The following is a 27500-nucleotide window of genomic DNA, read 5'->3' as shown; positions in this document are numbered from 1 at the left end:
CATGTGTATATTAAATAGCGTTGGGCTAAGGCACGATCCCTGGGGCACTCCTTCTTGCGTTTAACGCTGTCTGCTTCAGGTACTTATGTTTTTAGTCTCATATGCAGGGATAACGTGACTGATTGCCTTGAAGGTGATGCAGCTGGAGAGAGGAGTCCTAGGAGAGGGGCCACTGTGGCACCTTCAGTGTTATCTGCGGTGGTCAATCTCCTAACCTTTGATTAGACATTTTGCTGTAAGTAAAATGCTTTTCAGGGATGCTACAGTGGTAACAGGATGGCTGTTGGACAGAGCATAGCGTCCATGGGGGGTAAAAGAGGACCAGGTATTTCTCTGCTGTTTGAAGTCCTTTTTGAATAGGGAGGTAGGATGTAATTAATTAGCAAGCATTATTTGTATTTTTGATGGATTGTTCTTTGAAGTAGAGCTTTCTGTCTAGTGTGAGTAAAAGTGACTTCGCTGGTGGCATCTTATGCAGCCATGACGCCTAAGCATCTCAATGGATGGAATCCGCTCTTGTGCTAATCTGATGTTACTGACATTTCACGATCACCCCGTGCCTATTTCTGTAAAAGAAGTCTGCTGGAAATAATGTGTCCTTTAGGTTGTATTCACCATTAAGAACCCCTAGTAAAACGGGTTATCTGCATGGCCTGCTTGGTGTCTGAGCCCACTGATCTGATGTTTTTTCACTATATGCATGTGACTGAATACTCTGTTTTGACATCTCTCACCATGTAAGCAGACAACTTGTGAAAGTGTCTCAATATGCGTTCTTAAAAAGCATTTTTTTTATTTTTTTTTAGCAAAACAATTTCAAGGCATTTTTACAAAATGATAATTCACATTTCATTTATTTGTTATGGAGTACATATGCTAAAAGTATAACTCTTGTGCCATTCAAATTCTTACAGTGGCTAAACTGCTTATAAAGACTCACAGTGAAAATGCCTTTTTTATTCCAGATTTTTGTATTTATTTCTTCGAAACATACAGACAGATTGATGTTCACCATGATATTGAAAATCGGTAGAAAGAAGAATAGCTAGAGCCTGGCTTGAGGCATAGAATGAAAGGAACTCCTTATTTATAAGCCCATGCCCAACACCTGAAATCAGCTACACCTGTCACTTTGTCTGTCCTTTCTTATCTGCTTGTACTTTTTTGTGCCTTGAGTTTATACACATGATTATCTGTTAAAATGGTAACTACAGTGAGTTAATTACTACCCATTGTTACTTTATGATTTCTTTCGGTTGTGATGAGGCTTCCTCTCCAGAGTGCATGGCCTTGCCTATGTCCAGAAATCAAACTAATAAACTGATGATTTGCTGTAAAATGCTGGAATGTACAATCCGTTGCAGTTTTGATAGTGGTGTTAACTAAGTTAATGCGAACTATAAGGCGCTGGTTAATTCACACACCCCTTATGTTTAGCGTCGTGTAAACGGATGGTGGCTGCACCTGGAAGCTTCGGCTTGCTTCATTCAGTCTTTAAGCTGAGTGGCAAATTTGGAAGAAATGCAACTGAAATTGCTATTGTATCTCAAATAAAGATGCTGCCTGATGCTTTGGGGCGTCCATCTGGGTGCACACCACTTATGCGCTGCTAATATTTTGAGCGATTCAGCTCTGGTTAGGTTTTCTGCTTTGGATTGATCTGAATGGCCCAATTTATAATTTAGGATCATAATAGAAATGCATGCTCTTGTTTTATTAGTTGTACACCACATGGTTCGTTAGTGATAAACAATATGAAATAATTATAGTCTCAAGTGACTGCATGGTGTATGTCTTCAGCTAGCGTGCAGAGTAGATTTATTTCCTCCCTTTCATTTATTTGTTTCTCTGTTAATGTCTGCTGAAGAAAATCAATAGTTTCCTGTTCTCTGAGACATTTACTTGAATTGCTTTCCTTTCCTAATGGTTTCTTTTTATTGTCTGTAATTTATCTTTTCTTTTTTTCATTACAGACTGATGTGAGGGTGAAATTTGACCATCACGGCGAGAAGCGGTAAGACTCGAGAATATCAAATATTTTAGATTGCATCTATTGCACGTTTATGATTTTGATTGGAAAGTTGTTTTCAAAGTTCCCGTGGGTGTGCCTGTAGACCTCAACAGGATTATTAAAGTTGAGATGTTTGAAATAAAGTACATTGTTAGCGTTTAAAGGCTTACATGCAGGAAAATTAATTTAGAATTTGAACGTGATAGAGCCTCTGTTTGGACTTGCAGTGTTTGAACAACTAAGAGCCCTGGTGATAGAAGCATGAATTTTAGATTTTAAGAGACGATGGCTCAGTTTTGTTTTTGTGTGCATCATAAGAATAATGGTAGAACTTTCTAATCTTTGAGGATGTACTATCACTTATTCTGACTTCTAAGTACATTTTCTTTTGGGTCCAGAAACTTTTCTTACCAGTGCTCCCAAGCACCGCTAGGTGCCACTGCGCATTCTGCATTGTCTTTGTTGCACTTTGAAGTAAGCAGAGAGGAATCACTTATAAGTGCCAAACTAAGAACACTTATGTAAGCTCCTTTCATTATGCGGCTTTGGACGTGGATCCAAAGCTCTGCTCTCACTTTCGTCGGTCTTTCAACGACTCCTGGAAATCTAAATTCAGAGCGAAAGAGAACAGTGTGCCGTCCTAAAACTACAGGCTTCAAATCATGCCGCAAATGCAAGATAAAGATGTTGGCCACAGAGATCTGCACAATGTGTATCTTTGAGCTCAAAGAAGGAGTCTAATGTCGTGTGATGAGTGCACCCTCATGCACCCAAAAGCGACCTTGAACGTGAAGCCAAGCTGTACGTTGCTGAAGGCAGGAAGAGGTTCCTGGCCTCGCATAAGTCCAGCTCTTGCTCCAAGTGTAGGGCGTGGACCCACTCCTGCAAAAAGTTTTCTTTGTAGTTAAAGTCCTCCTTAATGTCAGATTCCAAGTGGTAACGTAAGAAAGCGAAGTGGGACACGATGTGACTTGTAGTCACGAGGACACCAGGGTGACACTTGATGTCGCTCCCATTCGCCAATTGGTGAGCCAGTTCTGCAGTTGACTCGGATGAGCCCTGCGTTTCCTGGGTCATCAGCAATGTTGCAGTAGATCGAAGCCTTTAAGGAGGCCATGCTTCATAAGTTTGTCACTCTTCTGGCTCCCTCTGACGTGCCTTCGGACCAAGGATTCTCAGAGGCTACAGAATGTCTGGGACGAGCAGCTGGCACCAGTGTAGTCCTCTGTCCCTGTTTGTGGATGTGATCCAAAGGTTTCTCAGGAGGTGTACAGGCTTCCCTTATCCATTTGCCTTTTGATAGCTCATACCGCTTCAGCGAGAAAGTTTATTCTCCCTTGGAACATTTTAAGGAGTGTAGGGCCACAGCACAATCCATGGGTCTTTTGAGGACCCAGTCAGTTTTCTCACCTGTGCAGCATACTCTGAGGCTACTCCAGGGGGTTGGTGTACAGCAACACCAGTCACCACAGCCCCCACTGCAGTCTACTCACTCCTTTCAAGACCAGGGGTGTGGATAAGGCAGGCAACACGCAGGTCCCCACAGGCTAAGCCTGCTTCACTGTCCCTCTCTCTTGTGGCAACAGAGTCCCAGCCACTTCATTTTGCCCTTAGTGGCTCACAACCACCATGTAGGATACATCATATTCCCTAAGAGTTTCTATCTATTACAGCCACCAGATGGGTACTTCAAATTGTTCAGCATGGCTGTGCCCTTCCTCAATAATTGACTGTTGAAGGAAGGTTCGCCACAGTCAGTAATGGACCACCTCATAACAGCGAACCTCCTCACTTTGTTAGGGTTCTCCATCAATGAGCTGAGGTCACCCGACTCCTTTTATAGGAACTGCATTTGACATTTCAGGGCCTTTTCATCAGTTGCAACAAGTCCAGGACATTCGGGCTATGATCCCAATATTTCTGCCTTGGCCCTGAATATCTGTGAAAGCAGTTCTGAGGCATCTTCTTCATCCTGCTTATTGACTATGTTGCATGCCATATGTGGACTCTAAAAGTCCCAGTACGCTCAGCCTCAAGGAAACCTGTCACATGCAATTCAGGTTTCTGAGAGTGCATGCGATTTGTAGTGTTGACTGCTAAACTGCAGTTGGACAAGCTGCAGACCCCCCCCCCCCCCCTCCCTTCTCCACCCAAAGCTGATGGTGGTTACAGATGCAGCACTGGTTTGTTGGGGAAAGCCATCTGAGTGAGGTGGAGGTCTGAGGACTCTTGTCTCTGGCAGAAACCCAGCTCCATATAGTTGGAGTTGTGGGCCATTCGTCGGGCACTAAAGACTTCCTTCTGTTCATCAACGAAAGGCTTGTGCAGTTACAGATAACACCACTGCCATGTGTTGCTGCAACAACAGGGCAGAGTGAGGTCCTTTGTAAAGAGGCTCTGCGTCTATGGAGCGGTTTGGAACTACCTGGCAGGATCCTTGAATGCCAGGATGGATGAGGTGAGCCGGCGGTGAATGGCCGATTACAAATCACATCTACATCCCTAGGGGGTGCGGGACATCTTCCAGCAGTGTAAACCTTCAATGGCTACTGGACAAGAACCCACTCCCTCCTTGTGTGTACCTGTCTCCACTATGCAGAGCGCATATGCTCGGTCAGACCCCCCCCCTCCCAACCATGCTCCAAGACAGCTACCACACAGAGGCACCTCTGTCAAATCCAGTGTAATCCACCAAATGCTCACTGTTGTGTGATACCTGCAGGTTCGGTGCCTCCCCCTGTTTCATGCTCATCACTCACATCAGTAGCTCCCACCTTGTCACCCCTATCCCCGTTCTCACTTCCGCTGCGTTCCCCCCTGCCTACCCCAAGTGCATTTAATATACTCAACCACATCTCAAGACCCCTTTCCGCATACTCGTCCGTGCGCACTTTGCCACCGCCCAATCCAATTGGTCCGCCTTACATTTAGCCAGCGGTGCCAGCCATAAACAAAGGTGGTGGGGCAAGAGGAGCGAGTATGTGAGGGGTTGTGTGGGAGGGTAGAGGAGGGGGGATTAAAAATACTATATATAAAAAAACATAAAACCTTACCTTTAGCTGCCGGCTGCCTTCCACGTCACATCTCGCCGCCTCTCCTCTTACTGCCTGGTCCAAGCAGTCCCTGGGACAGACTCCTATCCAATCCCTGTGCCGCAGAGCAGCGCGGGGTTTGGCCTGAGTGGGCTAGAAAGACGCTCCGCTTAGGCCAAGGAGTCTGTGGAGACGGCCGGCCAAATACACATGAGCACTTAGGTAGTTGAGTGTAGGTAGCACTCCTTCTCCCCACCCCCATGCCTCGGCCCGCCCCTCCCTACAGCGCTGGCTCAGAGCCGGCCAATGCAAAATAAAACAATGCAAGAACATCGTTTTATTTCTCTTTTTGCTGTCTCTGAGCCAGGCTGTGGGCCACGCTCCACTGCCATTGCGGAGGGGCCGCCACTGCATTTATTGTGCACCGGGGGCGGGGGGTGATTGGAAATGTTAACATATGACCTACGTGATGGATGGAAAAAAATCTGAAACTATCTGGCAACCTTTGGTGGACTTTCTTCCAAGATGAAACACCTAGCTTAAGAACCCCAAGACCTTGAGAGCTTTAAGACTGAATGGGACTCATGATGGGTTGCAATAGGATTAACTTTGGTTCTTCTGATAGAAGAGCTTACCTCCTAATTATTTCAATTTGAACACCTATGCCATAGACTCTACATTTGAGGAAGCAAATTTGGATGCACGAAGGTGGGAAGGGGAATTTAATTATTTTCCCTTTGATTTCTGTCTTTGATTTTTGTTTATAATCTTACAAGAGAAACATTTTTATTAAAATTGTCCCCAAAAAAATAGGAAAAATGCAAAATGTGGTGGGTCAAGAAGGACATTTTCTCAAGTCAACCCTGATATCAAAACAATGACGGTTTTCAACAGTCTTAGACGAAAGTCTGTTTTTGCTTTTATAAATAAAAGAAAAATGTTTTTCCTGATTCAAAGTAAAGGATGTTGCACATGTGGGACTGTGAAGTGCTGTGTTCTACATTCACAAATCGGTAAACTTTGAACACTCATTAAAAACGTATTTTGCACTTCTCGGATATAGTACCATTGTGTCCCAAGAAGAGAAACAGTTTAGATTGCAGAAAGAATAATATTGCCATATGTGATTCAGATCTTAATCAACCCAGGGATTTACTTCAATAGCAAGTAAATTGCTCCTTTGCACAAATTCTTTCCTTTCACTGCAATCTTAGTGTTAAATAGAAAAACAGGTCTCCTGCATTACATTGTAGATTGGTTTCACATGTGTTTGTATTGTTCTTTTGGAAGCAGTAAGCATCCAGAATACTTTTTTGTTGCAGTAAATGTAGTATATTGTTAGTGCCCCTAGTACTCAGACTTTAACTGGCCTCATTAATGGATAATGGATTAATGTTTCTTGCTTTGTAGATGATATCTTTTAGTCCATCAGGAAGTTCTCGTGAACTGCTTGCTACCTTTGCAGTGCATCTTTTCTTTGTTAAAGTTTTAAAGTTTTGAACCAGTTTTTAATACAACGATAAAATACACTACAGTCAAGGTCTTTCACATTGTACTGTTATGTACAGTTCATTTTATGCTTTTCTGTTCTCTATACCAGTCTGTGTTCTCACGTTTTTTTAGTCCCAGTCTTCCGTCCTTTTAATTTTATGTGGTATAAAAGGGGCTTCTTATATTTACTGCTTCTATTTCCGGCAGAGGTTTGCTGTGCTGTTATTAGCTTTATTAGAGGTTCGCTAATTCTTAGGAAAAGATATTCTTAACCAGTGCCCATCTAGACTTTATCATGTCCGCTATTTCCCTACATTCAATATCTCTAGCAGCAAGTTTTTAAGTTGGTTTTATCAGGCCTTGATTGTTATAATTCATTTATGAACCAGGGAGTGGGTGATGCTACACAGTTTAAAATGACATTACTACTGAATAAAGTTTGATTGACTGACTTATTTTTCTTGTATTTGATATGATCTTTGGATTTTTGTTGGCGACCACAGTAACAGGATTTTTTAAGTTTCAGGGTGCATGAGAAGAAAATAGCATTTAACAAATAATGTTTTTATTTTGTTGTTTCACACTAAAACCATTTTTAATATATTTAGTCTCTGGATTTTTTTCTCATTTCAACAAGATGCCATGTAAATATTTGTTTAATTTCAAACAGAATTCTGCAATTCCCCAGACCGGTTTTGCTAGAAGACCTTATTTCTAAAGCTAAGGTTGCCTTTGGACAGGCCATGGATCTACATTACAGCAATAATGAGGTACTGATATTTAATTTGTTGTATCTGCTTAAATTTTTTTTAAAGTGAATATAATTAGTTGATTTTGTAGCTAACATGTTTTAATATTCCTTTTAATTGCAGGCGACTACTTTATGCTAGGCTACCCTTCCCTTTGCTTATGATGTTGTGTATCATTAGTATTTAGTGGATTTTAACTTGCATTTTGGTTTCTTGAAGTGTGAGAATTTATAATTCTATTTTATATTTTCCATTTTGTAAAGTGCTTGGTTACACCGCTGGTGTGTCTCCGCAGTAGGACCTAGAACTCTAGAAAGGCGCAAAAGAGAATCTGTGCCTGGGCTAAGGAAATCGGAACCTAGATCCGGAGCTACATGATCTTTTTTAAAGATGAAATCCTTTGCGAAAAGTACTTTCACAAGGTTCGGCTCGGAGTCACTGGCAAGGTGGTCCGTCTTTTGGATTCAAGATATCTAAAGGATCGTGCTCCCATCCTGACTTTTTGAAAGCTCGGCACTGTAACCAAGTAAGCTCCTGTAGATCTTAAATTGCGTGTAGGTGTGTAAGAATTGAGTAGAAAATGATTTAGAATATTGAGAGATTGCTGTTTAGTAGAGTGTATGGGCATGACGCTGTCCACTAGATACATCTCGGGCCAAATTTGAGTTTTAAATTATATCAGCATTAAGAAGCCACGTGGGCATGGTAGGTCGAGCTTTATTTCTAATCCTTTCTATGGAGAGCATATAATGGATGATTGGGTAAGGATTATATTCCGTTAATTGTTGATATGAATTCTATCCTGGCATGGAAGGTTGCTCTCATACATATTTAGGAGGAGATTTCACCGTGTGTAAAGAGAACATTAAGGTTGGGAATAGAATGGGAAATTATATGGAGTGAGCGACTAGCTGTCCCTATGTCAACCGTTTCTCATGAATATTTTGTATATTTGTGGAAGGGCTGGTGAGACTCCCTCTGGACTGCCATGCAGCATTTAGTTGTTAAGCAAAGGTTGTGATGTGATTGAAGTTCCTATATTTTAGCTTAAACGCTTTGTTTGTATTCAGTAGGTGGCAAATTGTGCAGATAACACACAGAGGTACTAGGCATGGGTGCCACCTTAATCACCTCTAATTTTGTTATTTATTAAATGCTGGCTATACAAATTTAGCAAAACAAGCTTTTGTAGGGGGTTCATTATATTTTGCTGAAAACGTCCTCTCTATGCTGCTGAATATATGTAGATGTATTTGCTAGAATTCTCAGTCGGTGAAGATCTGATCTCTGTTTTGGGTATATGATCAGACTTAATAAATTATATATGTTATATTAACAGCGGCAGTACTTTGTCATTAGGTTCAAAGTGGCCTTTTAAACTCAGAGTTTTTCATACTTCATCAAGGACAGTTCTGAGGAGGGCGAACAAAGGCTTGTCATTAATTGAACATGTTGACATTATTAAAACTATTGCCTACCCCAAATTGATGCACTTGTTTTAGCTCATTTCACGTAAAATCTTTTATCAATAATGATAATTGATACCGAATTTAAAAATGTACATGTATTCTGCAGACGATTGGGATCTTAACAGGACCTAGTTTGTTTGGTTGGTAATATCACATGGAGTTTGGAAATTTAGATTGGTCATTATGTGATTCTGTTCACCTTCGAAATATTTCAAAGCACTTAAAGACTCTTTAAGCATTTGGGAGCCTGCTTTGGTATTTGCTAGCTACCAAGTGCGTCCACCCAATTTAGGTCCTTCTGTCGTCTCCTAACCCCTGTTTCCTATCAGATCAGCAGAAATCACAGTTACTTCAGAGACATAAGTAGGAATATTACTTGATTTATTCTTGCTAAGGAGGAAATCCATTTATTGCTGCTGTCACAATCTAGTAAGTTTCCTCACCATGGCTTGTTCTAGCCTGCCGTAGCGTGCTATACTAGCCATTAAAGGCCCTCTACAGCGTTAAAGACCCGAGCCGAAGGCAAAGGCCTTTAACAAGGGAGCAGGCCTATAATGGCCGGTATAGCTCCGCTTCGGTGGGCTATAAGGCTACTAGAACATTCCGCCACTAGAGGGCAGAATGTAAAATAAAGGCCTCGGTGAGCCCATCACCTGGGGCTCCAGGAGGCCTTTGTTCACATGAAGGACAAACATTGGAATATTGGAGCTCAGGGCTTATACCAGCCATTAGTAGCCTGGAGCACTCCATTGTCTACAATGGAGCTCCCAACATTCCAATGTTCAAAAAAACTGTTCTATTCAGAACCAAAATAATCGGTATTCTCAGTAAATTTTCTTTTCATTAAGTTTCTTGACAGTGATTTACTGGATGGTTAGAAGTTGATTGTGATACGGTGTAAGGAGTCTGGAGTTCTTTATGCTAAATGGGATAGGGACAGTTTCTCTAAAATGTGTACAGTTGGAATAGGCTTGGGTGAAGTTTAAATTATGCTCACATAATGTCTGGAACTTGAGGAATTTTGTGTTATGCTTCTAACACCAAATTCCTGAAATTACGCCACTTCACATAATTGTGCTCCGAAATTTACTGCGAATGGCAGTTTGCTGTAGACATTTACTGCAAACAAATAGAATACGAGTGGCTGTTTGCAATGCTTTTGTTTACATTCACCCTTGTGAAAAAATGTGTGTAATTTGCATAATTATGCAAAAGCAAATTGCGAGAATTTCACATACCCCTTATTAAACATATATACATTTTGTGGTTTACATGGGTAATTTAGAGATCTGACAGTTGTGTTCTTTTATCGATTTAAGAACTTATAGGAATAATTGCCACTAATGGTCCCATTTGTAGTAATAGTTTTGTAATCCGTTTATAAAGTGTATTGTGCCAGAAGAAAAGAAATGCTTTATTATTCAACTTATTTGAATCGGTCGTATAGTATCTGAATTTTAATATGTGAGGAATGCTTTTTGAACACTTGAAGGCAGCAATTAAATGTAGGGATTTAAGTAAAACGTATACTACAACGTTTATGGGGAATGATGAGGAAGCTGTGTCCAGCAGTGATACTGTTTGATCATCCTACGTTTTCAGGGCAGAACGTTATTTGTTTGGTTATCATGTACTCTTTCAGTCAGAGGGGGTACTACAAATCAATCTCTGCTTTACATTTGAGCAGGATGTGTGTAGATACAATTGCAGAAAGCACGAAGTCAATTTGGAAATAATAGACATTCATGTGAGATCTTCCCCAAACTCTATCAATAAATAAAATTATATTCTTCAGTCAAGAGAACTTTATTTTACACATTGTAAAAGGCTTTGGGGGAGGATACAATGTACGTAGATAATTAGCTAGGTTGCATAAGACCAGATAATAAGCATACATTGGGATTTGAATCAACCAAATAGTACCTATAATACACATATAAGGAAGGTACAACACAATCTATATGTGTCATCTTTGTGGAAAAATAAATAAAAGAAAGTGTCCATCACAAAGACTACCATTGATTTTGGTTAGTCCAGAGCAAATGATGGGCTTGGACGCAGATTTTAAGAATTGCTCCACTGCGGAGGATAATACCCGCTCCTGTACAGTAACCAAATAAAATCATGATTTAGGTACGGGTTAGGATTACATAGAGAGAAATGATTATTAAAAGATATTTGTGGTTTTTTAGGAATGGAAAACAAGGGAAATGTGTTTTTTTACGTTACCTCATGAAGGTCTAACCTCTCAGGGCATGGCCTAATGTCTGCACAAAGTGATGATCTATGCAGTGCTCACACTTCACATTGATTTTACATTTTAGTCAGCTAGAGAGCACCTGCACTGCAACTGCTGAGAGACAGAATTTGAAATTGTCTAGGTTTTGAGGGTTAGCTTTAGACAAGCTAACAACCAGTGGGCGTATGAAGCTGTTTGATTGCTAGTAGATTGAACCAGTTTGGCAAGAGGGGCTGTGTAGATGTTCAAAAGTGTTGGCCTTAAAAACGAGCCCTGCAGAACTCGCAAACAAAGCCCATGATTTTTGACTGAAAGATATGAATATAACATTCTGAGAACGATTAGATAAAAAAAAAACATTAATCCAGTTTCTGGAATCTCCTTAGATGCCAGTGCTGGCAAGTCGGCCCAGTACAATAGAACTACATCTCCGTAGCCATCTAGAAAGAATATCTTTTAAGTTCCCGGAGTCACTTTCTGCCTAAGGTGAAGTAAAATAAAAGTACCATATTTGTGACATGCATTTCAGAACAAACTCCTGATAAAGTATCCTCTCCAACACGAAATTAACTGCAGTGTCTGGGCTCCTGTGCTTACCTCCAGTATCAAACCTGATGATGTGCTGGTTGCACAGCTGGCAATTCAACGTTAAAACCCCCTGTATGTTCAGTGTCCGTAACAAAAAAAGGCTTAGCACATGCGGTCAGCAAAAAGCCACCTGAGATAGATAGATGGTCCAACCACCTATGCTTCCTACTTTCCTATGGACCCGAGAGAAGGGGGCGCTGTCAGCAACAGCCTTCACCTCACTTGTGTATAATGTAGATTTTCCACAGCCTTGGTGGGCTGAAAATCTGGATTTTATTAAGGACACGGAGGCTAATATTATGCAATAATTCCTTTATTGCTACCACTCAGCAGCAAGAAAAAACAAACATCATGTTCTTAGAATAAAGAATACAGAATCTCTAAGAACATTCCAATACAAACAAAACTCTTCAACATCATCTGCTCTCCCTTCTTACATTGCCTGCTAAACGAGAAAATAATATTTTTTAAAACATTTTTCATATTAAGAGTCCAAAAAACAGTAAACCAATCCAATCAAAAACATTCTTCTTTCTTTCTCAACGAAAAGATGACAGTTGTCCGGAAGCGAACAATCCCAATTATTTTAATTTTGACCTGCATAGAAAAAACAAGATATAAACATTAGGGTTTGGGAAAAAAAAATTGGGAGGGATAATATTAGCCTCCGTGTCCTTAATAAAATCCAGATTTTCAGCCCACCAAGGCTGTGGAAAATCTACATTTTATGGCACAACACGGAGGCCAACATTATGCAAGTTTTAAGCACATTAACAATACATTGAGCTGCACTCTCAATAGGTTTAAAATAATATTTTCTAAACACAGAATCTGATGACCAATCTGCGCACCTTTAAAATATCTTGCAAGCTACCTCCTAAAACTCGTGCTTTTGATGCAGCTGCACCTCTCACAGAATGTGCACCAAACTTACTTATATCTATACCTGCTTTTTCCATTAATGTTTTTACCCACCTAGCCAAAAGTGGGAGAAGAAACCGCTTTATATGGATACCTATAGGAGATAAGTAACTGATCTACCCCAGCAGGTCTAAAAGTCTGAGTTCTATATTTATATTCTTTAACACAACGTACCACACAAAGTTTCTCCTTATCCTGAAAGTATGGATAAAAAATAACATTTGAGTTAGTCTTCGTTCTTTGTTTAATATAAAAACAAATACCCTCTGGAGCAAAACATCTACTTGATATTTCTGGTGCACGCACAGCTGAAACCCTTCTGAAAGAAAGAAGACATAATAACATCGTGAGTTTGAAAGATAAATCTTTAAGGTCCAAGAGGCTATTATCATCCCATGATTCGATCAATCGTAATACCAAAGACACATCCCAAAGAAAAGTATACCTAGGTCCAGGTGGTTTAGCCAACCTAATACTTCTCAGTAATCTCCTGACCATAATGTCTTGACCAACAGAAATCCCATTCACTAAAATATGTCCTCGGATATTGCAGATCTATATAAATTCACTGACCTATACGCCAAACCTCTTTTATATAAATCCGTCAAAAAATTCAAAACATGAACTACATCTGCTGATACGGGATCCATATTCCTTTCCACACACCAACCATTCCACTTATTCCATGCAGACTTGTATACCTTCCTTGTTCCTTGAGCCCAAGATTCTTCGATGAGTTTCGAAGCTTCTGATGAAAGCCCTGGCTTACTCCAGACTCTCCTGAAAGTCTCCATGCCAACAGAAGAAGTTGACCTGAATCCACCAAACTGTGAACCTCCCCTAGAGGGCCCCGCAAGATCCCTTGAAACATTGGAATTAGAATCGGGTAATCCACACTCATCTCCAATAACATAGGGTACCAGGCTTGTGAGCTCCAAAACGGAGTAACCAACACCATTGTTTCTTTCCACTTCCGAATCATCCCTGTCACCCTGCTTATCATTGAAAACGGTGGGAATGCATAAGGATGCAGACCACTCCAATCCTGCAGAAAATCATCTATTCCCATCGACTCTGGATCCGGATGCCAACTGAAAAACCTCTCTAGTTGAGTGTTTATCCTGTTCGCAAAAAGATCTGTCCGAAATGGACCCCAAAATTGGTTCAACCTTGTGAATACTACATCTGTCTAACATCCAATTGCTGGAGTCGTAAAAATTCCTCGAAAACCAATCCGCTACTCAATTTGAATTCCCTGGGATATGCTCTGCTTGAACATGAATTTTCCTCTCCAAACAATACTCCCAAAATACTCTCGCTATATCTGCTAGACCTTTTGATCTTGGACCACCCATTCTGTTCACATATCGAACCGCAGAAACATTGATCATCCTTAAAATGACAGAACATTTTGCAGTCTGTTTCTTAAAACACTTTATTGCAAAAGATCCTGCTAACAATGCTAAACAATTTATATGTAGATTCCTTTCCTGACTTGTCCATCGTCCTCCAGTACTTAACAATCCGCATCTTGCACCCCAGCCTTCCAAGCTTGCATCTGATTCCACAATCAGATCTGCATCCTCTCCAAAAATTGCACGCCCATTCCATGCTTCCATAGTCCTCAGCCACCAAATCAATTCCTGTCTTGCCTCTTGAGAGAGACATAAACTCTCTCAATATCTCAAACCATTCCTCAAATGCAAACCCTTCAACCTTTGTAAAGCTCTGTAATGTAAAGGACCTGGAAAGATAGCCTGAATTGTTGAAGACAGTAGACCTATTATGCGGGCCAACATTCTTAAAGATATGCTGTTCATTTTCAAAACAGTTTTCAATTCTTTCCGAATTCTCTTTAATTTTTCTTTCGGAAGTTTCAAGACCGCTTGAACCGTATCTACTATAAATCCCAAAAATTGTGTTGACTGGGAATACATTGAGATTTTTTCCTGTTCACCACAAATCCTAAAAACTCTAGCAACTCTATCGCCATCTTCGTATGAGACAGAAGAATATTCTTGTCCTGATCCATTATCAAGATGTCGTCTAAATAGATTATCATTCGAACACCTCTCTCTCTCAAAAAAGCATCTACCAGCCGTAAAACCTTTTTAAAACACCACGGAGCGGATGACAGGCCAAAAGGTAGGCACACAAATTCTCACATTTTGCCTCTCCATATAAATCTCAAATACCTTTGATGCTCTTTCCATATTGGAATTGTCAGATAAGCATCTTTCAAATCTAATCTTGTCATCCAATCCTCTCTCATTAACACATCTTTCAACAAATGTATTCCCTCCATTTTGAAATGATGGTATATCACCCAATCGTTCAATTGACGTAAATTTATCACAGGGCGCATTCCTCCTTTGTCTTTCTTTTCCACTAGAAAAATATTGCTTATGAATCCTTCCACATTGTCTCTCTCTTTTTCTATTGCTCCTTTCTTTAATAATTCTTCTACCTCTAAATCTAGCAACTGTAATTGATCTTTTTTGAAAATCATACGATTCGGAACTATAGTCTGAACTGGCCTTCCTAAAAATTCTATTCTGAAACCTTGTACCGTTTTCAACACCCAAGGGTCCTTTGTTATTGACCTCCAGTTCTCTAAAAATTGGGCAAGTCTGCCGCCCAATTTTAAGTGGATAACAGAAAGGTCTCGACTTACCAATCGAACCTCTTCCTCGTCTCTCTCCTCTATTAAATCTTCCTCTTGTTCGTTGTCTTTGTGGAAAAAATCCTCCACGAAAAAATTGTTGTTGACCCTGGTAGCCTCTTCCAAATCCACGAGTGAAGGAGCCTCTCGAAATTCCTTGTCCTCGGCCGGGGAACCGACTCCGCGTTCTCCCGGCCATACCAAAAACACATCATCATTAAGCACTTTCTTAATCTCTCTTTGAGATTTTTGTAGGCTGCTGAACGCACCTACATATCTTGATAATTCTTTAATAAATTCATCACCAAAAAGCAGACCCTTAGCCAAAGGTCCTTCCTCTTTGGTCGCAAGGTCTACCAATTTTGGGTCAATCTTTAGTAATAGACTCTTCCTTCTCTCTATAGATAAGGCTGTATTCGCGTTTCCTAATAAACATACAGCCCTCTGAACCCATTCACGGAGTTCTTGTACATCAATTTAATTTTTTCCAGCATAGGCCTCCTCCTCCTCCATATCAAATATTTTTGATACTGGACCAATCACATCTAATAACCTGTCTTGACATGATTTTAATCCACAATCAATTCCTTTCCTAGGATCTCGCCCCCCTTTTGCAATAAATGCAAACATTTTCGGGTCAAGTTCTGGTGTCATCAACACCTTATTATTTACAATTGGTCGAGGACACTCGGATCTTAATTTAACTCTCACCTCTTTTGGTATTTCTCTTCTCATCCAATATTCTAAATATTCAGAGACATGATCAGATGTTGACCATTCAGGGCAAAAAGGATGTTTGATAAGTAATGGGTCAAACATATTATCTCCCATAGCATCTTTAATTCTTTTATTCTCAGATCTCAAGCTTTCATCCTTTTTAGATTTTTTAACTTGTATTTCATCATTAGAGTCAAAATCATCACAGCAACTCAGTTCTATCTCTGCACTCTCAGAGGAATCGTCACATATTATATATTTATGCTTGCGCATACCTCTTTTTGCTTCTTCATTTGGGCCTCTAACTTGCCCTCCACTTTCGCCCGAGGCTTTTCCTATTTGCCTGTCTGAACAGCATTCATCTTCTTTATTAGTGTATTTCGATTTTTTTATTATAATCTTCCTTTGAAGATACATGCTTCCTCTTCCTTGAAGCCTTCTTTCCACTATAATACGCTCCTTCATTTTCAGTTGCTGACCAAAAACTCTCCTCTTCCTGTCTATTTGATTTTGACATTGACAACAACTCTAATTTCTTTTCCATTCTTAACGATACATCTGTCGTTATTTTTTCTATTGCTTTATTTAATTTTTCTTCTAGACTACCTTCCCCTTGTTCCATATTGTCAAATCTCAAGTCTCTATTTTCATAGACTTTAATTCTTAAATTATTATTCTTAAGATATTATTCTTTTTAAAAATAATATATTTTATATATTTCTGATTTTTCTCTCGTCTTTCCCTTGAAAAAATGCGTTTCTCGTTCGTTATACGCCATTGCTAGGCAACCGGCGTCAATACGAAACCTTCAAAGGGACATATCCCTTCAAGCGTGACCTCAAAACAGAGCGATACGCACTAAACCAACACGCGCTTCTTTCACTCTGCACGCGACTACGGTGAGCGTTCCACGAATCGGTAAGCGCGAGCCAACTGATTCAATTCAAATTACGCACATAAACTGTAATTTATCGTCAATTCTATCTCTAAAGTATTTAATTATGCTTTTTAAAACAATCGCGCCTACGCGATTGCAAGTTTATCTATTTACCTCATGCTCCTGAATCTTGACAACACGTCGCGCAAATACTAAAGCAAGCCCATTATCTCCAACCTCAATTAAAAAAATGAAACAAGAGACTTTCCCATCTACAATCGCTTTCCTGACAAAATATTTCATTGTTACATTTAAATCATTACGTTTCTAACTTTAAAATTTAATAAACAAACATTCTAAATGTTTTACTCCATCCTCAAAATGTTCCACATTTAAATACCATTTTGTATTAAATACATTTTATTCATTAAATAACATTCTCCAAGCTTCTTACCTTTATAAATTCCTTCAATAAATCTATCGTATCAAAATATACATCTCTCGAGCAGCATCAATAAAAGAAGGGAGAGCAGATGATGTTGAAGAGTTTTGTTTGCATTGGAATGTTCTTAGAGATTCTCTATTCTTTACATGATGTTTGTTTTTTCTTGCTGCTGAGTGGTAGCAATAAAGGAATTATTGCATAATGTTGGCCTCCGTGTCGTGCCATAAAATTACATCCTAGACTGTAACGGTTCCTGAATCATGTGCATCATTCAGAACTCCAGCGGCGGAAAACATTCCTTTGCTTAAGAATATTCTGTTTAATGTCCTGCATTCACCCTGCTAATCCTGCTTTTTTTCCGCCTCTGGATTTGTCCTCAGAGGTCCGTTGTACAGCATTTGGGGAGACGATACACAGGAGATCTATAAATAACGTGCTCCCATAAAAGATTAAAGACAATCCATGACCTACAGTCCCCACCACTCTTCTAACCGCAGTTAGCTTCCCCCCCTTTTAATATAACTGGTCTACATATCGTGCAGACAGCCTTTTTACCAGCCTTAAAAAAGCCTTACAATTGTAGAACTATTGATGTCCAGAATCTGCAGTATATGTGCAGTGGAGTGTCGGTGCTGCATCTGGGTCGATTATCGTTCACAACAGTTAGTTTGCGCGTCGGTGTGTTACGTTACCACGTGTGGTGCTTTGTGCACCTGTATGAACTCACATTACAGTTGCTCCTTGGCACGCAGTCTTGGGCTAAAACACACACAAATGTAATGTTTTCAAGCCTGTTGCTAGAAAGTGCTATTGGCTTGTGATTCTGATGATCTCATGTAGGAAAAACAAACCTGAACTGCCTATTTAGCTGTGCATCTCATCATGTATGGCTGTTTTCATTCAAGTGTGAATCCAAGATTAGGGGCACAGTTGTATTGACACGGTCGTGTATTAAATGGGTTTACTCCTCGCAGCTGGCGATCCCGCTAATGACACAGGATGACCTGGACAAAGCTGTTGAACTTCTGGACCGAAGTCTTCACATGAAAAGCCTGAAGATTCTGCTGGTGGTGCATAGAAATTCACAGGTAGGACCGATGCTCTCCTGCATGACATAAAGATGTTCCTAGTCCGCTCCCGTTTCGTGGCATTTGGGTTACATAAGCAGACATGTAACCATATGTTATGGTGTGTAAAATAAAATAACTTTCCTATATCCCAGGAATCGAATGTCCTAGGGAGAGGGGGTGAATGCCTTGTCCGCTGCAACTGCTCTATTCAAGTGTATATTCGTGTAATGTATGATTTTCAGATTCTGATGAACGATTAACTTTCCATTCACAATACCAGTGCAGTTTACATTTGCTGGCTTTACGAATGCAAATTTGAAAGCACAAACGTGCATTGGAAATTAACATTTGCAAGTGTGTATGTTGCAAGCTTTTAAGAGTAAAGGCAAAATGGGTTTATAAAAATAAGGGCACGTCCCTATCCGTCTCATGATCATCAAGGCATTACATCAGTGCATTGTGGCAAGCTCCTTACAAAGCAGACTTTCCTTTGAATTCTTGTCTAAACCTTTGTCTTTTCCACAGAGCTCCACTCTTTGCAACATAGACCCCTTGCCATCCCTTGAAGATTTGGATAATGTTGTATTTGCAGGAATGGATAAAAATAATAGGCTTCCAACAACGGGTAAGATGAAGATTAAATCTTAGGTTGTTCCACGATTGCATATATTTGTATCTGTGCTTGAGGATATATTTATCGAACAACCTAGCCTGCATGATTAGGCTAAAAAATACCTATACTGTATTATTGTGGTACGTGTTGCCTGTCTTTATTTAATACATTTATATGTACGTTATGTATTATGAGATGCTTTTGCTGTAGTGTGTATGTGTCTGTTCTCAAGTATAACTCTAATGAACAAGTTACTTACCTTCGGTAACGATACATCTGTAAGAAACATTAGTAGTGATAGATTCCTTACCTTAGAATTATCCCCAGGCGTCAGACTGGATCCAGAAAGTTTTTGTCAGCAGTACCCCAGCGTGTCGGAAGGTGGTGTCGTTCAGCTCCGCGTCCATGGTTGGCTTCGTGGTCGCCAAGATGACGTCACGGCAGTTAGAGGCCGCCCTCGTGCGCTGACATCAGTTCTATACATGGCTTTCCGCTCCAGAAACGCAGAGCCATGCAAGATATTGACTACTGGTGCCTTGAAACTAGGGCCCTGAAAGGGATGACCTTAACCCTAGAAATCAGTTCACAGAACGGGGAGGATGGGTGGGGCGGTAAGGAATCTATCACTACTAATGTTTCTTACAGATATATCGTTACCGAAGGTAACTTTTTCATCTCTAAGAAACACATAGTGATAGATTCCTTACCTTAGACTAGATACCCCAGCAATACCAACACCGGTGGTGGTTCTGCGAACCAAGATCGAACCAGAAAGTCCCGGAGATCAGAACGGCCAAAGAATCCATCTCTCCGGACTTGGTGTCCAGGCAATAGTGCTTAGTAAAAGTGTGCAGTGAGGCCCACGTAGCTGCCTAACAGATGTCTTGCAGGGGAACACCACGTCCCAATGCTGCATTGGCTGCCATCGCCCTGGTGTAATGGGTGTGCAGCCCCACCGTAGGCTCCTTTTTAGCCAGAGAATAACAGGCTTTAATACACAAGACGACTCATCTAGAAATAGTCCGCTTGTGTACTGCCCAACCTTTCTTGGCGCCCACATAGCCACGTAGCCAATAAAGAGCTGGTCAGCCACCCGGAACTGTTGTGTGTGGTTCAAGTAGAACGAGAGCGCACATTTTGGGTCCAGACGGTGGAGCCTCTCTTCCTCTCAAGAAGGATGCGGAGGCGGAAAGAAGGTGGGCAAAGTGATGGTCTGCCCGATGTGAAAGGCAGTGACAACCTTCGGCAGAAAGAATGGGTGTGTCCTGAGCACAACCTTGTCCGGATGGACAGATGGAAAAGAAGGTTTACCAGAAAGAGCCTGGAGCTCACTCTCTCCTGGCAGAGGTGATGGCAACCAGGAAAGCAGTCTTCAAAGTCAGCAGACTCAAAGGGAGCGCACATTAAATATGTTGGTCCCACTGTGGCATCACAAAAGGAATAGGAGGGAAAAGGTGAGTAATACCTTTGAGAAATCTATTTACAACAGGGGACTTGAAAAGAGACGGCTGATCAGGGAGCCAGAGAAAGGCCGAAATAGCAGAAAGGTAGCCCTTGATAGTGCCAAGAGCAGAGCTCTGCTGGGCCAAGGAGAGAAGAAACAGAAGAACTTCTGAAAGAGGGGCAGAAAGGGGATCACGATGCACCATGCTAGAAATTTCTACCACCTGCAGGCGTATACCAACTTAGTGGAGGGACACCTGGCTGCCAGAATGACATCACAGACTTCAGGAGGCAAGTCAAAAGGAACCAACTGCCGCCGCTCAGTCTCCATGCAAAGAGGTGGAGGCTGGACAGGTTTGGGTGGAAGACCGTCCTCTGCTGCTGCGACAGAAGTTCCTCCTGAAGAGGCAATTGGATCGTACGATCAAGTGTCATACTGAGTAGCTCGGGATACCAAACTCTTCGAGCACAGTCCGGCGCCACAAGAATGACTTAGGCCCGGTCGCGCCTGATCTTCTTCAGCACTCTGGGCGGAAAGGTGTACAACAGACCACAACTCCATTCACGACGAAAAGCGCCGCCTAGCGAGTGCCGCCTTGGAAATTCCAACGCGCAGAACTGCTGACATTGCACGTTCTCTTCAGTGGCGAATAGATCTACCCAAGGCTCTCCCAACTGTTGAAAGAGACCTTACGCCACGTCTGAGTGAAGACTCCATTCGTGATCCATCATGCACCTGCGGCTGAAATCGTCTGCCCTGGCATTCAGTTAACCTGCCAGGTGTTGAACCACTAGGGGAATGCCCTGCTGTTCCAGCCATGTCCAGAGGCGCAGAGCCTCCTGACATAGGGTCCATGACCCCACCCCACCCCGCCCTGTTTGTTGCAGTACCACATGGCAGTGGTGTTGTCTGTGAACACCTGCACCACTTTCCCTTTGACAGAGGGAAGGAATGCCTTCAGTGCAAGTCGGATTGCCCAAAGCTCCAGAAGGTTGATATGGAGCTTGGACGACGCCGGAGACCAGAGGCCTCTGATCTCCGCCTCTCCCATGTGGCCCGCGTCGTGAGGGATGTGTCTGTGACCACGGTGTGCTCCGGTTGGGGTAGAGAGAGGGATCTACCCTGGACCCAATGTTGGTTCGCGAGCCACCACTGCAGCTGCTGTGCTGTGCTCTCCGAGATCTTGACATAATCGGACAGGTTCCACTGATGCTGCGCCCACTGGAACTTCAGTTCCCACTGCAGAGACCGCATATGCCATCTAGCATGATTGACTAGCAGGATGCAGGAGGCCATGAGGCACAGCAGCCTCAGGGTCATCCTGACCGAAACCCAGGATAGAGGTCGAAAGATCGGAATCATAGCCTGAATATCCTGGACTCTCCGTTCGGGAGGATAGGCCCAAAACTGCGTCGTTTCCAGAACCGCTCCGATGAAGAGGAGCTTTTGAGAGGGAGCCAGGTGTGACTTCGGCACATTGATGGAAAACCCCAGCAAATGTAGGAGGTCTGCCGTAGTCTGGAGGAGAGAAATAACTGCCTGGGGCGATCCCACCTTCAACAGCCAGTCGTCGAGATAGGGAAAGACTGGAACCCCTGATCTGCGCAGATGAGCTGCGACCACCGCCATCACTTTTGTGAACAACAGAGGGGCGCTGGTAAGGCCAAAGGGGAGCACGGTAAACTGAAAATGCTCGTGGCCTATCGTGAACCGGAGGTAACGCCGGTGGGCCGGAAGGACCGGAATGTGAAAACATGCGTCCTGCAAGCCCAACGCTACCATCCAGTCTCCATGGTCGAGAGCAGACAAGACCGGAGCCAGAGTTAGCATCTTGAACTTCTCCTTCCGGAGGAAGCGATTGACGTCCCTGAGGACCAAGATACGATGCAGACCCTTGTCCTTCTTGGGCACCAGAAAGTAGTGGGAATAACAACCACGTCCTACTTCTGGTGCAGGAAGGCGCTCAATGGCCCCCTTGGCCAAGAGGGCTGCAACTTCCTGTTGAAGTGCCAAGTGATCCCCAGATGCATGGTGGTTTTGGGGTGGTATGGCTGGAGGGGTAGTCTCGCAGGGGAGGGAGTAGCCACTCAGGACTATGTCTAAAACCCACCTGTCCGAAGTGATGGTGCGCCAGTGGGGGAGGTGATGGCGAATCCCGCCGCACACTGGCGTTTGATGTGCCTAAAAGACTGGACAAGGAAGGTTTTGGGGCAGTAGTGGCCGGGGTGTAAGTGGACTGACCCGCCTGCTGATCCCCCGAACCGCCTCTGCGGTTCCCATGTCCGCGGACGCGCTGAGACTGCTTCAGCTGCGGCCTGTGGCTCTGAATCGAATGTGCTGGGGCTCCCCTTCCGTTGCCACGAAAGGAGCGAAAATCAGAAGACGGAGAAGGGCGAGTGGCCGACAGGAACAAGGACTTTGCCGTAGCCCGTGAGTCCTTAAAATGCTCCAACGCGCTATCTGCCTTGTTGCCAAAAAGGCGAATGCCATCAAAAGGCATGTCCATCACGGTGTTCTGGACATCCCCTGAGAAGCCAGTAGTCCTCAGCCAGGCGTAGAGGTGGCGCGCCACCATCGTTGAAATCGCTCTTGCCTGCGAGTCGGCGGTGTCAAGGCCACATCGTATCGTGAACTTGGCTGCATCTCTCCCCTCAGCAATAGCTTTCGAGAGCACTGCTCGCGTCTCCCCCGGACACTGAGACAGCACCTGCGCCCCCCGTATCCCACACAGAGTGGGAGTAACGGCCCGAGAGGCTTTCGGTGTTCATAGACCTCAGCCTTGAACTGGCGGAAGAAAAAATCTTCTTCTAATATTGTTCCAGTCTCTTTGATTCCCTGTCCGGGGGTGTGGTAGGGAATGCGCTCTGGGACGTTGAGGCTTGGACAACCAAGCTCTCAGGGGTTGGGTGTTGGGAGAGGAAAATGGGGTCGCCCGGAGCCGGGTGATGGCGTCCGGCCACGTTCCTATCCACAGGAGCCCCTGTGTTGGGCCTGGACCAGGTGCCCAAAAGGACATCAGAAAATGTCTCATTGAAAGGCAGCAGTGGCTCCGCAGAGGTAGCCGCTGGCTGAAGCACTTCTGTCAGGAGGTTAGTCCTGACGGCCACTGTAGGGAGTTGGAGGTTGAGGGCCTCCGCAACACCACTGCATAACTTGCACCCTCCACCGTAGCCACGGTAGGAGGAGTGAGCATGCCATGGTCATGGGAGATGACGAGACCACTGGCATCCCCAGTTCCTCTGCCTAGTCCGGGTCTAACTCACACTGAGCTGTGAGAGGGTCCTCAGACCCCTCCCAGTCCTCCCCAGCCTGATGTACAGGCAGAAAATCAGGAGGCCGGACATAGGGGTAGAAAGGCCCCATTGGCATTGGAATCGGCGTCGAGCAACGCCATTCCGGCTCCATGTCCGTGTCGGGGCTGAAACCGGGGGCAACGTCGTCCGGGGCCACGGGCGACGTCTGAGATGGTGCCGGTGGGGTTAACGTCGGCAGAGGTGTAACGAAGTCCACCGGCGTTGACTGTGATCCAGGCCCTGCGGGGCCGAAGCAGACAGCGATGCCCGAAGACCCGCCGGCGGAGCCTGACGGCCCAAAGAGGTGGGCCATGACTGACAGAAATTCCTGCAGCTGGGCTGGAGTTGCTGACGGACCCGGGAAGGGCAAGTACGCTGACGGCGACACCATAGGCTACGCCGAAGCCGCGGGGGAGGCACCACCCGTACCCTCAGCCGCGCGGCGGGCGGGGGGGAAAGACGTCGAGCGATGAAGCTTCTTCGACTTCTTGTGCTTCGCCTTACCTGACCAAGTGCGAAGACTTCGATCCAGAAGAACGATGATGATGGCTCGGCGACCGGTCCCCCGACCTTCCACGGAACCGGGAACTTGAGCGGCGCAGAGCCGACTGCCGGACCTCCAGCAACTTTCGGGACCGCTCCTGCAGTCTTCGGCGCCATGGCCCGGCAGTCGGGGTACGACTTGGGATCGTGGTCGCGCCCCAGGCAGTAGAGACACACGCGGTGCAGGTCAGTCACCGACATCATCCGATGACAGTCCCCGCAAGACTCGAAACTGGGCATCCCTACGACACCAGGAGTCGATCGAGTCGAAAAAATCGAGGAAAAGAAGCCTCAAAAATACAGTCAAACAATGACTGGGGGGGGTCCTACTCTTTCTGGACCTGCGTTTGCTGGCGCGGAAAAAGAAAGAACTGACGTCCGCGCGCGAGGGCGGCGTCTAAGTAGGTGCCGCGACGTCATCTCTGCGACCACGATGCCAAAGAGGGACGCGATGCCGCGCAACGCCACCTTTCGACACGCAGGGGTTCTGTTGACAAACTTTCCGGATCCAGTCTGACGCCTGGGGGTAATTCTAAGGTAAGGAATTTATCACTGTGTTTCTTTCAGATTATAACTGTTGTTATAGTTGTGCTCAGTAGAAAAAAAATCTGGTCAGAGTTTGGGTGGGGAAGTTGGGATATGGGCTGTAGTTTTAGAGAACGTAGCTTCCATTATATCACTTTATACTCCTGCTATATAGCTATATAATCTGTGGCTCATAGGCTAAAACATTAATGTAAAGAGAATCCTGAAGTAGAAATCGTCCATACTCCCAACATTGTGTTAAGTAGGGCATCTCTTATTTTTTTCCTAGCATTCTTAATTTACGATGGGGCTTTCTTTAATACTCATCATGGATTTTTCCTTATAGCAAGCCTAAAAAAATTGGCTTTTGCACATGTCCGTCTTAGTACTAAAATCCGTGCCTCTTCCATCCACTTCCTAACAAGCTCCATCTATTTGGGGAATAAATGTAAAGCTTGAGTTTTAAGCCATGTCTGGAAGAATGAGACTGAAGTATTTTGCTTTCATTCTAGTGGCATATGATTGTGATTGTACAGAAGGAAGAAGAACATTTGTCCAGTATTGATATTATATTAATCATGATCCAATTATACATGACTAAAGACCTTCTGCATATTAAGAGTGGACCCCCTCATCGGAAACCCTTTCTGACGGTATCTTGGCCAAGTCCTGAAAATAGGGACCTTTAGTAGGTACTGTGCACTTGAGCAGTTGCTAAAGAAACTGATCAAAAAACACGGGCAGTACATTCAGAGACAGCATTTGAAACTAAGTTGGGTGCATTTGTGCTGTCAAATTTGGCATGTTTGAAAAATATTAAATGTTTCTGGGAAAAATCTCCCATTAGTCATAGAAGTTGTTCCCTTTTCTTATACCTTTGCGAATGACATGAAATACTTTATCTGGTGTCAGTCTGTGAAAAGTGCACAGAGAGATGTCGCTTAAGATACAGTCAAATAGGTTATAGGCAAAGATTCAATCCCCCATTATAAATCAAAACAGTTCATTATTTTGGAGATTACTCATGAAAACGGAGATAGCTGTCAAAGACACAGCATTGTCAGAGTAAGGGTTAAATAGCTCCATCTGTAACACAAAATAGTATTTTAGTTGCCAAACATCCGTTAACAAAACTACCTCTGAAGAAATGCATAGACTTGAATGTAACCTCAGATGCTTACATGTATTGAAGATTAAAGATTTTTTTTTAAATAAATGTAATGTTTCAGTTAACTTCCACTGATCTGGTAAGCTTCCAAAAGTCTAGAAATGGCTTCCTCTGAAAGACGTTTGGATTCATTTGTAGAAGAAAGTGCCCATAGGATTGTGTCCCCATAGTCACCGATGGCATCGTTCCATGATGAAACGGAGATTGGCTAGTTTTTATACAGGAGCCTGTGACAATATCACTCTAATCATTTCCGGCTTACTTTGGCTTCCTATTGTACCAAAAGTGACATTTAGAATTGGATAACCAACCTACAAAGCTCTTCATCTGAGGAAGTCATCACGTTTTGCCACTTTCCTCTACATCTCTGGGAGTCAAAAAAAACCTTAGAAGTAGGAACTAAATTCTGAGGGTCTCAAGCCCACAGCTAATCCTTTTCAGGAACAGCTGCTACTTTCTGGAACTTATTGCCGGTAGATGTAATGACCGAACATTTGCTTATGTCATTCAGGTGGCACCTCAGATCATTTATTCTAGACGCATTCCCTGAAATAGAAAGTTATTCTGTTACTCTTGCCGCCCTCTTACCCCTCTCTCTCTCTCTCTTATATCTGTTTACTGACAGGGAACACTTTGATCTTTTGTAAAGTGCCGAGATTGTTTCTTAGTGCAGGTGCACTATAAAGGACTGTTAAATAGAAATATGGCAGAGTGAACAGGATTATTTGTTACTGTAGAACACCTCTTCATGAGACCATTTTCCTAATAAAGTGTACCTTTAGTTAGAAAAAAAAGTCTGTCCGCTGTAAGAGGGAGTCACTGTTAGGGTATGAGCGAATGTAAGAGAAACTGTGCAGATCTGTGTCCCCCTGTAAGTTCCTAGGAATCATTGGAATCTGCTAATTTGTTTTGTATCTCAGTATGTAGCTCCAAGAGCCCCATTTTTCCAATTCCTTTTAGAGTATAGCATTGGTTCTGCTTGAATTTCTCGAACTTGTATTATTCAAAGTGAGATTGTGTGTTAAACACTTAATAAATTCAGACTTTTTGCAGCTCAAGAGCCTTGTTTGTCTTAACATTTTTTTCCAGGTATTCAGACCAGAGACCGTAGTTCTCCACCCCCTGGCTACATTCCAGATGCGCAGCACCAGGTTGTTCGAAATGGATCTTTCACTAGCATCACCAGCGAGGGCGAGTTCATTCCAGAGAGCATGGACCAAGTAAATGTTGCTATCATTTTTTTACTTTCACTTCTCAATTCCAGTCCTGTAATACAGTTAGGATCAATTTGGATATTCAGTAGATAGTCATTTCCAGCTGACTCAAGTTTAATAGAATAACCCTTCTGAATTAATTACACATTCAACCACCTAGTGAGAAAAGCATGCAAACGGATCACCTGTGCCAAATGTTTTGGGTGGATTCATGTCATCATTCCTCCGCCCTATTGTCACATAATACTGAATGCCACATTTAATACTATAACAGAAATAAGGTATAGGGCCTGTACTGGATTCCTAGTGAATGAACTATTCCAATAGATACTTCTAACTGTAGATTTCTCACCTTGTGAAAATTCCCCAGGTGTCAGGCTGGGATCTTGAAATTTTAGAGCAGAACTGCTGTGCACTTGTAGGTGGCAT

The 27500-nt window shown here is 43.1% G+C and overlaps 1 protein-coding gene across 1 annotated transcript in view; it reads left to right on the top strand.

Moving 5' to 3' along the window:
• The window catches only part of MAP3K2 (mitogen-activated protein kinase kinase kinase 2), a 473685-nt gene that overhangs the window by 149625 nt on the left and 296560 nt on the right, over positions 1 to 27500 (top strand). The window contains exons 4-8 of the mRNA XM_085649955.1: positions 1974 to 2014; positions 7205 to 7304; positions 18176 to 18289; positions 18797 to 18896; positions 26947 to 27077. Coding sequence (XP_085506081.1) covers positions 1974 to 2014; positions 7205 to 7304; positions 18176 to 18289; positions 18797 to 18896; positions 26947 to 27077 — 486 coding nt within the window. The remainder of the gene's footprint in view (positions 1 to 1973; positions 2015 to 7204; positions 7305 to 18175; positions 18290 to 18796; positions 18897 to 26946; positions 27078 to 27500) is intronic.

This window comes from Triturus cristatus, chromosome 3_2 (genome assembly GCF_964204655.1).
Source record: "Triturus cristatus chromosome 3_2, aTriCri1.1, whole genome shotgun sequence".
NCBI classification, from domain to species: Eukaryota; Metazoa; Chordata; class Amphibia; order Caudata; family Salamandridae; genus Triturus; species Triturus cristatus.
Note: the sequence above shows the minus strand (reverse complement) of the source record. Positions and strands in the feature narration are given on the sequence as shown.